The following is a 16,554-nucleotide window of genomic DNA, read 5'->3' on the forward strand; positions in this document are numbered from 1 at the left end:
TAGATAAATCACTTCACTTCTGTGTGCCTCAGTTACCTCATCTGGAAAATGGGGATTGAGACTATGAGCCCTATGTGGGACAGGGCCTTGTCCAACCCAATTTGCTTGTATTCACCCCAGCATTTAGTACAGTGCCTGGCACATAGTAAGTGCTTAACAATTACCATAATTATTATTATGATTCTTATCAGTTCCCCTGTTGATAAAGGATTCTGAAGGTCCTTGGGTGTCTGACAGCCTAGAGTAGGCCAGCAGCTCCTGCCCAGTGGAGGAAGGGGCGAGGGGGCTTGAGGGGCTTTGGGGGCTTGGCTGGACAGGATCGGACCAGGGGTGGGGGGGTGGTCCCTTGTCCCGGGCCAGGTGCCGGCTGGCTCCACAGCTCACCCTCATTCATTCATTCAATCGTATTTACTGAGTGCTTACTGTGTGCAGAATACTGTGATAATAATACTAATGTTGCTATTTGTTAAGCACTTACTATGTGCCGAGCACTGTTCTAAGAGCTGGGGTAGATACAGGGTAATCAGGTTGTCCCACGTAGAGCTCACAGTCTTAATCCCTATTTTACAGATGAGGTAACTGAGGCACTGAGAAGTTAAGTGACTTGCTCAAAGTCACACAGCTGACAAGTGGCAGAGCCTAAGCACTTGGTAAGTACAAATCGGCAACATATAGAGAAGCAGTGTGGCTTAGTGGAAAGCCTGGTTTGGGAGTCAGAGGTCATGGGTTGTAATCCCGACTCCGCCGCTTGTCAGCTGTGTGATCTTGGGTAAGTCTCTTCTCTGTGCATCAGTTTCCTCATCTGTAAAACGGGGATGAAGACTGTGAGCCCCACGTGGGACAGCTTGATTACCTTGTATCTACCCCAGCGCTTAGAACAGTGCCTGGCACTTTGTAAGCACTTAACAAATAGGAGCATTATTATTATTAGAGATGGTCCCTACCCAACAACGGGCCCCCCCCCCCGCCCTCCTGCTCTGTCCAGAAAGGACACCCGATCTGAAGCCCTGGCCCAGCCAACAGACAGGCAGAGGTAGGGGGGACCAAGCCTAGAAAGAAGGGGGAAAGAAGAAAGGCGCAGGAAGGCGGAAGAGACCCATCTCCTACCGCACCCCACAGTCTGGCCCTCCAGCCTTGGAGGAGGGGGACGAGGGAGGAGGAAAAAGAAAAGGAGAGGGAGGAGGAGGAGGAAAAAGAAGAGGGGGAAGAGGGAGGAAGAAAATGGGGGGGAGGAGGACTGGGGGAGGAGGAGGGGGAGGAGAGGGGGGAGGAGGAAAAAGAGGAGGCATATGAACTTGTACTTCCCAAGCGCTTAGTACAGTGCTCTGCACATAGTAAGCACTCAATAAATACGATTGAATGAAGCGAGGGGAACGAGGGAAAAGAGGAGGGGGACGAGGGAGGAGGAAAAAGAAAAGGAGAGGGAGTAGGAGGAGGGGGAGGAGGAAAAAGAGGAGGGGGAAGAGGAGGGGAAGAGGGAGGAGGAAAATGAGGAGGGGAGGAGGAAAATGAGGAGGGGGAAGAGGGAGGAGGAAAAAGAGGAGGAGGGGAAGGTGGTAGGAGGAGGGAAGAGAAAAGAGGAGGGAACCCCCCCGTGGTTTGCAGCCTTGTCTCTCCCGCCCCCCTGTCCAGCTGGCGTGGGCGCTCGGGCCCCGGTCGGAGGCAGGGGCGGGGAAATTGGGAGGAGGCGGAGGGCAGGATCTGCACCCTGGACCCTGGACCCGGAAGGGGCTCGGGCCGGTCCGGGGGCTAGCGCGGAGCTCCCTCCCCGCAGCGAGGCCTGGCGGGGGGCTCCCAGCCCGGGGAGCCCCCTCTCCTCTGGCAGCCCGGCTCCCCGCCCCCCCCCTCTTCTCCGCTCGCCCCGCAGGCTCGCCCAGGGCGCCGAGCCTCCGCCTCCGGGACGCCCTCCAGGCCCGCAGCGGGCAGAGAAGGGGGGGCGGCCCTTGCCCTCGGCCCCAGACATGGTGGGTCATCTGCATTTGCAGGGGATGGAGGAGAGCCTGAAGGAGAGGAGCCGGGAGGGCTTGCTGGACAGCCCGGACTCCGGCCTGCCCCCCAGCCCCAGTCCCCCTTTCTACGGCCTGTCCCCGGACGGCCGGGCGGCGGGGGGCAGCGCCATCCCCAACGACCCCTCGGCCGTCGCCCCCCGTGGGGAAGCCCAGGAGGGCAGAGAGGTAAGAGACTGCCAGGCGTGGGACCCGAGAGTGCGACGGGGTTGGGCCGGGTAATATAATAATAATAATGATCTTTGCTAAGCGCTTACTAGGTGCCAAGCACTGGGTACCCCTTCTTCCCGGGCAGAGCCGCCCCTGCCCCAGGCTGGCCAGGGATGCAGCCCCGATCGTGGCTCAGCCGAAAGTCAGAGTCGTGGATTCTAATCCCAGCCTAGTCCCTTAATAATAATAATGATGATGATGGTATTTGTTAAGCGCTTACTAGGTGCCAAGCACTGGGTACCCCTTCTTCCCGGGCAGAGTCGCCCCTACCCCAGGCTGGCCAGGGATGGAGCCCCCATCGTGGCTCAGCGGAAAATCAGAAATCGAGGGTTCTAATCCCAGCCTAGTCCCTTAATAATAATGATGATGATGATGATGGTATTTGTTAAGCGCTTACTAGGTGCCAAGCACTGGGTACCCCTTCTTCCCGGGCAGAGCCGCCCCTGCCCCAGGCTGGCCAGGGATGGAGCCCTGATCGTGGCTCAGCCGAAAGTCAGAAGTCGTGGGTACTAATCCCAGCCTAGTCCCTTAATAATAATAATGATGATGATGATGGTATTTCTTAAGCGCTCACTAGGTGCCAAGCACTGGGTACCCCTTCTTCCCGGGCAGAGCCGCCCCTGCCCCAGGCTGGCCAGGGATGGAGCCCCCATCGTGGCTCAGCGGAAAGAGCCCGGGCTTGGGGGTCAGAAGTCATCCCTTAATAATAATGATGATGGTATTTGTTAAGCGCTTACTATGTGCCAAGCACTGTTCTAAGCGCTGGGGTAGATACAAGGCAATCAGGTTGTCCGGGCTCACAGTCTTCATCCCCATTTTACAGATGAGGGAACTGAGGCCCAGAGAAGTGAAGTGACTTGCCCCAGGTCACACAGGGGACAAGTCGTGGAGTCGGGATTAGAACCCATGACCTCTGACTCCCAAGCCCGGGCTCTTTCCACTCTGTGCCTCAGTGACCTCATCTGTAAAATGGGGATGAAGACTGTGAGCCCCACGTGGGACAATCTAATTACCTTGTGTCTCCACCAGCGCTTAGAACAGTGTTTGGCAACATAGTAAGTGCTTAACAAATACCATCATTCTTCTTCTTATTATTATTATGCCCGTCAGAGTGAGTATCCACCCGGGGCTTGGGGACCAGAGCAGCGGCGCCTCCGACAACCCCCTCCTCCTCCTGCCTCACCTGAGGCTGGCTAAACCCCAGGCCAGCCGAGCGTCATCATCATCACAATAACGATGGCATTCGTTAAGCGCTTACTATGTTCCAGGCACTGTATGAAGCGCTGGGTGGATACAAGCAGATCGGGTTGGACACAATCCCTGTCCCACCTGGGGCTCACAGTCTCAATCCCCATTTTACAGATGAGGGAACTGAGGCACAGAGAAGTGAAGTGACTTGCTCAAGGTCACGCAAGACCCAGGTCCATGTTGGCACCGCGGCCCGGGGACTGGCAGCGGATGGGCTCCTGGAGGGGGGTGGCAGCCCAGTCCTAGGGGCCAAAGAGGGGGCCGGAGCCAGTGGCCTTGGATGTGGGGGGGGGGGACTGGTGGTCGGGTCAGCTGCCTGAGCCCCGGGAGTGACCTCTACCTGCTGCTGACCGGTTGGAAGGGTCTCACCCGCCAAGCTAACTCTCTTCCTCCCTTCAAAGCCCTACTGAAAGCTCACCTCCTCCAAGAGGCCTTCCCAAACCGAGCCGCCTTTTTCCTTTCCTCCTCCCCATCCCCCCGCCCTACCTCCTTCCCCTCCCCACAGCTCCTGTATATACGCTTGTACAGATTTATTACTCTATTTTACTTGTACATATTTACTATTCTATTTATTTTGTGAATGATGTGCATCTAGCTTTAATTCTATTTGTTCTGACGACTTGACACCTGTCCCCATGTTTTGTTTTGTTGTCTGTCTCCCCCTTCTAGACTGTGAGCCCGTTGTTGGGAAGGGACCGTCTCTGTTGCCAACTTGTACTTCCCAAGTGCTTAGTACAGGGCTCTGCACACAGCAAGTGCTCAATAAATACGATTGAATGAATGAATGAAAAGAGTGTATTGCCCCCCCGCGAAAAGGTCAGGGCCAGTCCAAAACGCAGACTTTTGCAGAGAGGTTGACCTGGAGATGGGATGATGCCGTAGGAATCGTTCACGGCTCCAGGTGAGGAAAGTGCCTCTCCCCGCTGGGGAGATCAGTTGAGCTTTGCCGGTAGCTCTATCAGCTAGACGGCACAGGTGGAGGTGGGGGTTCTCCTATGATAATGGCATTTAAGCACTCACTATGTGCAAAGCACTATTCTGAGTGCTGGGGAGGATACAAGGTGATCAGATTGTCCCACGTAGGGCTCGCAGTCTTCATCCCCATTTTACAGGTGAGGGAACTGAGGCCCAGAGAAGTGAAGTGACTTGCCCAAAGTCACACAGCTGACAATTGGCAGAGCGGGGATTTGAACCTATGACCTCCGACTCCAAAGCCCGTGCTCTTTCCACCGAGCCACGCAGCTTCTCATGACACATCTTACTCTTCAGGGCTGGGTTGCTCTACCTGAACTTTCAGGGAAGTTAAATGCAGATAAAAGAGCAAAAGGGGTTCCATCTACCGATAATCTTGAGGTGCAGTTTGCTGGTAAAGGGGGTATTTTCTGTTTTCTGGGCTGGTGAACATTCTTGACATTCAACTTGGGGAAAAAAACGTTTACTGTTCTTTTACCAAAAGGAAAAAAAAAAAAAAACCCAACCCTGCAAGCAAAGCACTTTCACAAGGTCCTGTGGAATGCATGCTTAGCCAATTACAGGTGTTCTCAACTGTGCCCTAATTACCTTTGAGGCATGATTGCTTATAGCTACGTGCAGGACCCTTATCTGGAGGGAAGGTAAATGATAATGGCATATGAATTTCACTTATGCCAGCCATAACCCATTTTTACCCCTAGCCTGAGGGAAGCAGCATGGCTCAGTAGAAAGAGCATGGGCTTTGGAGTCAGAGGTCATGGGTTCAAATCCCAGCTCCTCCACTTATCAGCTGTGTGACTTCAGGCAAGTCACTTAACTTCTCTAGGCTTTAGTTCCCTCACCTGTAAAATGGGGATTAAGACTGTGAGCCCCCTGTGGAACAGCCTGATCACCTTGTAACTTCCCCAGCGCTTAGAACAGTGCTTGGCACATAGTAAGTGCTAAATAAAATGCCATTAATTAATTTCAGGGAAAGTGCACCATGGCGCGCGCGCTCTCTCTCTCTCTCTCTCTCTCTCTCTCTCTCTCTCTCTCTCTCTCTCTCTCTCTCTCTCTTTTTCCAGTGTTTTCACTGAGTGTAATCTTTTACACTCTTGATGTGCCAAACTTTCCTGCAAGAGAAGTGGTGTCCCAGGCTTGTCAAAGTCATCTGGAGGGTGTCTGAGTGTCTAAACAAGTAGTGAGTAAATGTCAGAGCCTTGCGCAACTGAAAAACCTAATAGATGGGAAGAGGCATGAGGGATTTAAAAGACCCACCCAGGTTGGGAAAAGCTTTTTTTTGCGGGGGAGGGTGTCTCTGGAGGGAAAGGCACTTTGAGGGTCTTTCCTTCTCAGTAAAGAGGGCTTGACCTTTACTGGGATCCTGCCACAGCAAAACTTGCAATTTTCTAACCTTAAAATTGCTATCCCTGTTAGAAGAGGGGCTGATGAAGTGAAATGTATAGTTACAAAGGCCATTTTTTCACTCTACAGGCTTGCTTACTTATTCTTCCTAACTCTAGAAGCAATTTCTCAAACTGCCCTTCTATGGCTAAGTTGTACCTCTTCCAATAGAGGGGGCGATTATCTTTAATGGAGGAGAAAAACAAAACCTACCTCTGACTCTGTGTGTGTTCAGGTGCTGCCGTTAACAAAAATAAAAAGAGGAAGGAATCACTTAAACTGTTCATTAACCTTCATGCCTCTCTTCTCCTGCGAACCCAGCCTACCTAGGCACTACCAAACTATGCGCCCTTATCTCACCAAATAGCTTTCAGTGGTCTGATCACTGGCAGCATTCAGAAATGCCTGCCGGGCGGCCCTTCGGCTGGCAGACACTGGAAGAGTGGCCTCAATGTGTGCTGGAGCTGAGCTCTATTAAAAGGTCTCACTTGGCTTTAATAGGGAAAGCTTGGTTTCTAAGACAATGGTCCATTGATTATGGGGTCACCATTCAAGAAACTGCAAAAGGCATCAAAGGGCCAACAGCTGGAATAGACCCAATTCCACTTGCTTTGGCTGTCTTTCCTATGCTCTCCTTGGAGTTGAGGGAAGCATTCAGGCTGCCACCCTGGATCTGAACATATTGAGAGGCCAAGTGGAAAGAGCACAGGAGTGGGACTCAGGAGACCCGAGTTCGAATCCTAGATATGGCAGTAACCTGCTGTGTGACTGGAAAAGTCACTGAACTCCTGGGCCTGTTTCTTCACCTGTTAAATGGAGATGAAATGGACTGGGAGCCTCCCTGGGGCAGGGACTAGGTCTGATTTGATAACCCCAGATCTACCCCAAGATTTAGCACAGTGTAAGCACTTAATAAAAGCCATTCTTGCTATTGATATTCCACAGGGGATTCTCTAGTTCCTGTCCCACTGGTGTCCCTTAAGAGTCATGGCTGCTGGGCTTTGGAATGAGGTCCTTGTCTTCTTCTCCTTGGGTCTTTTCAACTGGATTAGGTTTTTGATGGCATAAACGAACCAAAAGCAACCCAAAGAAAGAAACTTTTCTGCTAAAGCCAACTGAGGACTTTATAAAGGAATTTTGATAGGTGGGTCAAAAAAAAAGGAGTAGCCTTCCCTCTTCAAAAGTCCTCTTTCTTCTCTGTCTTTCTGGCCCAAACTGTTGCTGCTTTAGGATGGTGGGGGGGGGGGGGGCACATGTTCAATGTAAAGGACCCAAGCCAGTCCCAAAGAAGTGGCTCCCATTAGGGCGGGGAAAGAAAGGGGTGGTTGAGGGTAGACCAACAATCTATCCTACTCAAAGAGATCCTGGGAGGCCAGGGCCCCCCGACTTGGAAGGAGGGGCCAATCTCTGAGGGACCCCAATATACCCGCCCTAGGTATCTGTGTATCTATGCAGATACATACATATATGCATACATATACGGCCCAGGAGTCAGAAGGACCTGGCTTCTAATCCCGGCACTGCCACTTGTCTGCTGTGTGACCCTGGGCAAGTCACTTAACTTGGCCTCAGTTACCTCATCTCTAAAATGGGGATGAGGAGCTTGAGCCCCAAATGGACTGTCCAACCTGATTAACTCGTATCTATCCCAAAGCTTAAAACAGTGTTTGGCACATAGTAAGAGCTTAGCAAGTACCATCACCATTATTATTAGATACGTAGATGCATACTTTTTCCCCTAGAGGAAAGAGCCTGAGAGCTGCAGGGACTGGCTATTTTCTGTCCCTTACTGACAGTCCAGGACTCTCTTGTCCCCTAAGCACTTGGATACTAAACCCTACCCCTCCTTCATAGCAGCTATGTACATATCTTTTAACTCTGTTGTTTCAGCAGTATCAGTCAATCAGAGGTATTTGAGTGCTTACTACCCACAAGAAGCTAACAGTCAACAGAGTGGAAGGGGGAGGAGAAGGGGGAACAGACATTCAAATGATAGTAAGGATGTGTACAAAAGTGTTGCGGGGCATATAAGTTGGAGTGAATATCAAGTGCTTAAAGGATACAGATCCAAATACATATGCTATGGCAGAAGAAAGAGTGGGGGAAATGAATGGTTTTAGTCAGGGAAGGCCTTGGGAGGAGATGCAATTTTATTAAGGCTTATTTGTCCTTATTTTTTAGTATTCTGCCTTCGCTCTCAAACTGTAAACTCTTTGAGGGCAGGGTTAGTGTTTACTAATTCTATTGTGCTCTCCAGACACAGGATAAGAGCTCAAAGAATACTACTTATCAATTGCTCCAGCTGTACCATGTCACTTAACCTTTCTGTGCTTGTTTCCTCCTCTGTAAAATAAACATAATAATACTTCCCTCTCCCTACCTCATAGGGGTATTATGAGGACAAAAAGACAGAATTAAGGCATAAAAGTGCTTTACAAAAGTACTTTTGCCACAGACTAAAATTTCAAGATGGCTGTCAAGGGCTGTCAGTTGATCTATGCCATGATATCTTAGTGTGTAGTCAATCGATAAGTGGCATTTAATGAATGCTTACTTTGTGCAGAGCACTACTAAGTGCTTGGGAGAGTACAATACAACAATATTAGTAGACACGTTCCCTGCCCATAACGACCATACAGTGTGTATTCGACGTTTCCTATTGTGCTCTAGTTGTTAGGGTTACTTTAACCAATTGGCTGCTGACCTTGGTGGCTGTAGACTACGCTTGGTTCAGGGAGCATTTTAGGAGGTCGGCCGAGGCCTATCTGGGGGTCAGCTGGCAGCTAATATGCTCTAGACTGTAAGCTCACTGTGGGCAGGAAATGTGTCTGTTGTTCTCTGAAGTGCTTAGTATAGTGTTCTGCACACAGTAAGTACTCAATAAATATGATTGACTAACTGACTAGAGGCTTAGGATGAAAGCAGAATTATGTACCGCACCAGGCATGCCCTTTGTGCTGTGGTGAAAATGCCTTCCAAGCAGGAAGGCAGTTCAAAAAGGGTTTACCTGGAGGCCCCAGCGCCAGAATTATCGCTTTCCCCATTGTAGGACTGAGACAGTGCAATCTCTGTTCCACCGAAAGCCAACCCTGGCTGGGCCATGGACACTCTACCCAGTCCACTTTCAGATGCCCTACATCTCCCTCAGAGGAAAACAATGGGATTTCGTGCATGGAGATTTATGTGAACCACTGGGCCTCAATTTGTTTTTTGTGGGGCCCATCCGGGCCCATTTAGTGAGTCCGGCCAGAGACGAACGATCCCGACCGTCCCACAGGAGGTGGCATTGGTGGCTCCCGGACACATCGGTGCTTCTTCCCCTCAGCTGCACGAGGTTGGTTTGAAGACCATTTGCTTGCTGCCTGGATGAATGGATGAATGGATACATTGCACTTCCTATATCCCCCTTAGGAATTCCAAATGGGAGCATCCTCAGGTGGGGCAGGAAAGGTCTTTTACTGTCCGGCAGGTAGGCAGACCAGCAGGCAGGCCCATCCCGTGTATAAGAAACCCAAAGATCCCAGAGCCTCTTAGTCATGTATGGCCAGAGTGAAGAAGAGGTGGGCTAGCTATGGCTTTGGGTTGGAGCTAGGAGGGTCTTCATAGCTGGGGTGGTAAAAATCAGGCTTTCCTTTCTAATTCCAGTGGCACTTGTCTTTGGATCTAAATCTCACTAGCTTTGGGCAGTGCAACGCCTATCTGTCTCACTTCCATCTGTCTTGGAATTTAGTTCTTGTCTCACTTTAGTCTGCAAAAATAAATCTAACTTTCCAGGTGCTTCTATGCCTGAGAGTGTTAAAAATGCTGTCAGAGAAGAGGGACTTAACCCTTTAGGTGCATTTTCTTTAATCCTTTAATGGGTCCGACTGATCCTTCACAGCAGCGAACGTCTCCCCAACCTTCATTTCTCTGGTTCACTTTTTGGAATAAGTGAGCATTTGTACAGCTTGGCACAAGTGTTTCTAAGGGAATGGCATTATTGTCCTTATCCTCTTGATTGGGAGACTTCCACATCATCCTGAAGCTTTAATTAATGCTACCTTGCAGATAGGCTTGAAAATATATATGTTGGCCTGTAAGATTTTACTAGGATTTTTATTTTCTCGTTAGTGTCTTAAAAATCATGCAAAATCATGCAAAAGAAGTAGATTTTAGTAGACTGAAGGTACATAATACGCTCTTTGGCAAGGACCATATTTATCAGGTGAATTGTATTTTGTTCTCCATAGCGCTTAGTGCAGTGCTCACACACACTTAGGGCTCAATAAATACCACTGATTGATACTGGCACTGTAAATTCTTCCCAGGAAGAAACTGCCTTCTACTTCTAGTCTATGTTCCCAAAGTGACTAGTACAGGGTTCTGCGCACAGAGGGCACTCAATAGTGGTAATGTGGGTGGGTTTTCAATTTTTTTTATGGTATTTAAGTGCTTACTAAGTGCCAGACACCATATTAAATGCTGGGGTATATACAGGGTAATAAGTTTGGAGGGTTTACCTGTAGGGGTCCCACATGGGGCTCACATTCTTAATCCCCATTTTACTCATCTGTAACTGAGGCACAGAGAAGTTAAATGACTTGCCCACGGTCACTCAGCAGGCAAGTGGCAGAACTGGGATTAGAACTCAGTTCCTTCTGACTGCCAGGTCTGTGCTTTATCTACAAGGCGATGCTGCTTCTCATTAAAAGCTTTCACTTCTCCACAGCCAGTCATCCTAACTGGTGGGCCCGTAGTTCAGTTTGCATGACTGCGTGACTGGGGCTTGGCTTCCCAGCCCCACTGGGGAAGAACATCATCCGGTGTCTAGCTGGGATGAAGCAGATGATTTACCCCAGATCCGTGAGAGCTCACCACTTCTAGTGTATTCTGGAGTTCCCTTGGCCATTGGAAGATGGTGTTACCAATAGATGAGCTTCAGTTATTGCAGTAATTGTGGTATTGTTTTGGTCCTCCTTTATTTCAGTTCTTGGCACGTAGTAAATACATAACAAATACCATCACTTACTGTGTGCCAATCAATCAACAGTATTTATTGAGCACTTACTGTATGCAGAACACTGTTAAGCACTTGGGAGAGAACAATAGGGGAGGTAAGCAGGATCTCTGCTTTTGGTGACCATATAATCTAGTGGAGGCGGCAGACACTAAAATGAATTACAGGTAAGAGAAGATACAGTAAATAATATGTAAAATTAGTGCTGGGGGGGCGTGGGGGCTGGGGGAGGTGGGGAGTGGGTTGGGGTGAGTACCAAGGTGTATAGCTGCCACAGAAGGGAGGGGATATAAGGTGGGGAAATCTGACAGCCATAAAAGGAGACTTCAATCAATGGTATTTATTGTGCACTTACTGTGTGCAGAGCACTGTGCTAAGCACTTTGGGAGAGTTCAGTATAATAGAGTTGGTAGACACATTCTCTGCTCATAAGGAGCTGACAGTCTAGAGGAAGAGGCAGACATTAATAGAGATAAATAAACAATGACATATGGACGTAAAGTGCTGTGGGGTTGAGGGTGAGGTGAATAAAAGATGCAAATCCTAGTGCAAGAATTGTTGTATTGTACTCTCCCAAGTGTTTAGTACAGTGCTCTGCACACAGTAAGTGCTCAGTAAATACACATGAATGAAAGACACATATCAATCTGTGGGGTCTGCTGCTGCTGTCTCTAGGAATTCAGCTTGAAGCCACTGCATGGCAGGTGGTTGTTCCATATGAATGTGTTTTGATGCCTTCTGTGTGTTCCTTCAGTTCCCACAGCTTAGTTTTGCAGTTGCTGAAGTGTAAGCTCCCTGTGGAGCTTACAGGTATGTCTACTTTTATTCTCTCTGTGCTTAATACAGTGCTTTGCAGATAGTAGATGCTCAATAAATACCAGCAATCATTAGTACTAATGGTATTTATTGTGTTCTCACTGGGCGCGGTGCATTTCAGTTCACCAAATTCTAGCTGCTTTGCAGCCTTGTAGCCCTGAATCCTAAAACTCCTGTTCAGCAGATGGGACTTCAAGGTGGCTATAAACTGCCTAAGTTCCTTAGTAGGTAACTATGCCAGTCCTCTTCGGCCCTGCTGCTTCTGCCAAAGGGGGTGGCCTGCTGAAGCAGCTTTGGAGAGGGGCAGTGGCAGGTCAGGCCTGGATTTCCCATAGTGGCTGCCCCACCACCCATCTTCCAAGCTCAGCCCTTCTGCCAGGGCAGACCTAGGTGGGAGCCAGAGACTGCCAAAGGTGTCTGGTTCCAGAGACGTCCATTGTGCCAAGCTAAGATAAGGACTTGGGTTCCCCAACAGATGGGTGGAGCCCTCCCCTTCACACCGCCCAGCATAGCCCTCCTGCTCTGTATTCAAGAACATAGCTGGGTCTTCCCCACTCTGCATTCGTGGAGACCCCCCGTCCAGCCCAAGCTCTTAGAGCGGGCCCACGGTGGCTCCGGTGCTGGGGAATCGGAGCTGTGCTTCTGGCTTCTCATGCTTTATGTTCTGAAGCACAGCCAGGGCCCGGGAGGAGCTCTCCAAATAGTCGCCGTGTATTTTTATTTCCAGCCAGCGAGTATTTATACTCGGTCCGGCTGTTCCCCAGGCCAGCGGCATGAATCACAGGGTGAGGCGGGTGTGGTCTCGTGGCCTAGTGCTGGGGCCAAGGTCTCCACGCTCAGTTCCCAGCTCCCCTTCAGGGCCTGGACCAAGTCATGGGCTGCTTTGCTCTGTCTTCTTGGATCTGTACCTCAGCCCTTCCTTGACAACGGCAGTCACCTGCCACTGAGTGATGGGGTGCCCCTCTCTCTACCCCAGTGCCTGACATGAAGTGACTGGGCCCTGTACCCCTTTGAGAGCTCTGGTCACTTTAGGGGGTTAAGAACCAGGTAGACCAGTTTACCCACGTGGAAATTATATATCTGTACATTTTTTAACTTCACTGTTGTCCCACTCCATCCCTGCTTAAGGCCTCTGTGTGAGACAAGCTGTATTCTACCAGGGCTTTCCCCCACCTCACCTCTGAGCCACTGTTGAGACCTCTTCTCCCCTGTCTGGTCCCCTCCCGCTCTGCTCCTTCCTCTTTCAAGATGCCATGCCAGTCTCTTGGCCCCTCTAGGCTAACCCAACTTACTTCAGGATCTCCAGTTGCTCCAGAAACACATCCTCAATGATAAAAATAACAGCTGTGGTATTTGTTAGGTACTCACTAGTACTGAGCACTGAAATGAGCCCTAGAGTAGATATGAAATAGACCAGACTCTCTTCCAAATGGAGAATACAGGCTAAGTGGGGGAGGTATTCAACCCCTATTTTAGAAATGAGGAAATGGGGGTACAGAGCAGTTAAAGTGACTTTCCCAAAGTCACAAGGCAGGCAGGTGAGGGAACTGAAAACAGAATCCAGGTCTCCCGATTCCAAGGCCAGGCTGCTTCCACTACACCGCACTGCTCCCCTCTCACACCCCACCCCCAGCTGTTCAGAGAGACATGCAGGCATTGATTGTGTATTGGACACTGGGTTTGTTGGCTTTGTTTACAGACGTCTGTGTATCCGACCTTCCTCTCCCATTAGACCATGAGCTCCATGAGGGAGCTTTCTTGTCACTTTTTTATGGTATCTGTTAAGTGCTTACTATGTGCCAAGCACTGGGGTAATATACAAATTAATCAGGATGGACACAGTTCTTATCCCAAATAGGGCTCACAGTCTAAGTAGGAGGGAATAGGATTTAATCCCTGTTTTACAGGTGAGGAGATTGAGGCCCAGGGAAGTGAAGTGACTTGCCCAAGGTCACACAGCAGACAAGGGAGGGACAGAAAGCTGGGGAATTGGGACTACAGACAGTGACAGAGTGCTGGCTGGCCCTCCCTAGGGGGCTTCAAAGGAGGAACTTCCATGCTTAAATTGTTGCTCATGCCTCCCCTTTCCCCCACTGTAAGAGTGTCATGACCCTGCTGAGGCTGCATGATGTGTTGGTGGGGTGGAGGGATGAAAAAGTGCCGTTTCCTCCCCTTCCTCCTGTCTGACAGGGCCCCAGACAGCCTCCAGCCCCATCCTTCCTGGAGCAGGGTGTCGCTAAGCTGGACGGAAAGTGGTGGGGTGTGAGGGAATGCCAGGGATCTGGGCTCAGGCATAATAATAATAATAATTGTGGTATTTGTTAAGTGCTTACTATGTGCCAGGCACTGTTTTAAGCGCTGAGGTAGATACAGGTAGTCAGATTGTCCCATGTGGGGCTCACAGTCTTAATCCCAATTTTACAGATGAAGTAACTAAGGCCTAGAGAAAAATGAAGCGACTTGCTCAAGGTCATATAGCACACAAATGGCGGAGCCCAGGATTAGAACCCATGACCTTCTGACTCCCAGGACCATGCTCTATCCACTCCCATCCCCTCCCTGCTCAGTTCCCACACACCCTTAGGGGCCTCTGGTGTCCAAGGCCCATTGGCCAGGAGGGCCAGAGTCTGGCCCCAGGGACAGTTCTGGGTTTGTTGTCCAGTGACCTGTAGGTACTTGGGGTTGCCGAGGGATGGCCTGTTGCTTCTGAACCACAGCTGGGGTTGAAGAAGTGGAAGGAACTAGGGCTTTCTCAGCCAGGCAAAGTCAGCCTAATGGTGCTGGCTTGCATTTCATCGGCCTGTCCCACGGCAGCCTGTTAGAGTCCTCCCCGCTCAGCCTGAGCGGAGGAATTTCCGGTCCTTTCCCGTGCTGCTTGGCAGTGACCACCTGCTCCAGGGCCTGCCTGCACTCAAGCTTACTATGACTCTGAGAGGGGGGAAAGCAGGAATATTCAGGATGCTTTTGCTGAGTGTCCCGATCTCCAGGATTCCCCTCTTGGCTTGCATCCCGTCTGGTTGAGCTGAACGATCCCATCGGGGCTTGTGTGCCCTCCCTTTTCAAAGTTTAAGTGGGGAGAAGGGATTGGAGACAGACACAAGAGGAGTGTTGAAACATTAAAACATAACACAAACAGATAAAATAAGCTCCAAGTCTCAGTTGTGATGGAGTCCGATTGCATGCAGGAGCAAGCCAGGACCAGTAACCCTTAGTGATGGGAGGGAAGACGGGGCTAACATGGTGCTTTTCTCAGAGGCTATGGAAGTGTCCAAGAGCATGTGGAATAATAATAATAATAATAATGGCATTAAGCGTTTACTACGTGCAAAGCACTGTTCTAAGAGCTGGGATCAGCTTTTATGCCCGGTCTGGGGTGTACAGAGCAGGCTGGGAGTGGGGAGTGGCAGGAGGGAAGGCAGTGGTTCCAGTGTTTTTCTCAGTGCCGATGGAAGAAACCAAGAGCATAAGGGAGCAGCTTTTATTCCCAGTACCAAGAAATATGCCAGGAGGGCGTACCTTCAGTGGCAGGAGTGAAGGCGATGGTTACACCAACAGAGCCATGTAATAACCTCTTGGGAGAGTACAATAGAGTTGGTAGACATAAATCTGAGGGCACTTAGGTCTGTTGAGCGCTAAATTGTAATAACAAAGCAAAAATGAAGCTGAGGACTAAGTTAACTGCCGGGCCAGAGCCCCCGGAGGGGACAGACAGTAGAGTCAGTCTGCCCATTGGAAATTAAGGCCTTATTTGGCTTAATTTGGGGTTTGGCTCTTCAGTGTGGGCCTTGGAAGAGCTGCACAAGAGAGAATTCATGCTGTGTTTGAGTCTCATTAAGTACTTAGGCTTAGCCTGGTTTCCTCTAGTACAGCAAAGCCAGCCAGGGTCACCCACCTTCTGAACCCCCCTACATGGAAGTGCAAGCATTGCATATTTCCTACTGTCTCGTGGGCATTGGAGGTTCCCATATAAGGACCAGGCAGCAAGTAGGGGAAATCCCCTGCCTTTGTTTTTGGCTTTTATTTGTTGGTTCTTCCCTCCTTCATATCCTATCCTTGGCTTAGCCCGGGAAAGGGGCTCCTTTGGGGAAGTCCTGGCTAGTGTAGAGTGGAGTCTGGGATAACTGGATTGTCATCTCTGGGTTAACTGTGATTCCCCAGAGGGCTCTCAGTGGGGTGGGAGGTGGAGAGGGGAGCCTGGCTATAGGAGGGAAGAAAGCCTTCTCTGGTTCTAGACGAAAGAAGACAGCAAACAGGATAGTCAGTCAGTGGTATTTACCTAGCTCTTACTGTATGAAGAGTTTGGGACAGTAAAACACAACAGAGTTGATAGGCACATTCCCTGTCCACAAGGACCTTGCAGTCTAGAGGGTAAACCACCCATGTATTCCTGGGTCTTTTTCTTTCTTTTTCTTTTCTTTCTTTCAATTGTATTTATTGAGCGCTTACTGTGTGCAGAGCACTGTACTAAGTGCTAAACTTTTCTAAACTTAACTAAACTTACTAAACTTTTCTTCTTTCACCTCCATGTCCTTCCACCACCCTAGCCCAGGAGAAAAGGACACCTTGGGTGGTGTAATTCCCATCCTCTCCATGCTTCCTGCCAACAGGAAATAGGCTTTTTTTCTTTCCCTTCCCCCCTGTTCCACCCCACTTTCAGTCTCTGTAAACTGTCACTTCTATGCCCAACCCCTTCCTACTGCAAAGTATGAGTTTGAAACTTTTTCTCCCCCCTCCCTTCACTATCTACAATTTCCACTTCCAGATTATGCTCCACTTTGGGTCGGGAAGCTGCGTAATAAGGATTCCTCCATAGGCTGTAAGCTATTGTTGGCATGGAATGTGTCTACTAACTCTGTTATATTGTACTCTCCCAAGCGCTTACAACATTGCTCTGCACACAGTAAGTGCTCAATAAATAACATT

At 49.7% G+C, this 16,554-nt stretch overlaps 1 protein-coding gene across 1 annotated transcript in view; it reads left to right on the forward strand.

Moving 5' to 3' along the window:
* The first annotated feature begins 1,856 nt into the window (after positions 1 to 1,856).
* RFLNA (refilin A) overlaps positions 1,857 to 16,554 on the forward strand; it is a 31,389-nt gene continuing 16,691 nt past the window's right edge. The window contains exon 1 of the mRNA XM_038763360.1: positions 1,857 to 2,174. Within this exon, the coding sequence (XP_038619288.1) occupies positions 1,962 to 2,174 (213 nt within the window). The 5' untranslated portion in view covers positions 1,857 to 1,961. The remainder of the gene's footprint in view (positions 2,175 to 16,554) is intronic.

The sequence above is a fragment of the Tachyglossus aculeatus genome, chromosome 21 (assembly GCF_015852505.1).
Source record: "Tachyglossus aculeatus isolate mTacAcu1 chromosome 21, mTacAcu1.pri, whole genome shotgun sequence".
In the NCBI taxonomy this organism is placed as follows: Eukaryota; Metazoa; Chordata; class Mammalia; order Monotremata; family Tachyglossidae; genus Tachyglossus; species Tachyglossus aculeatus.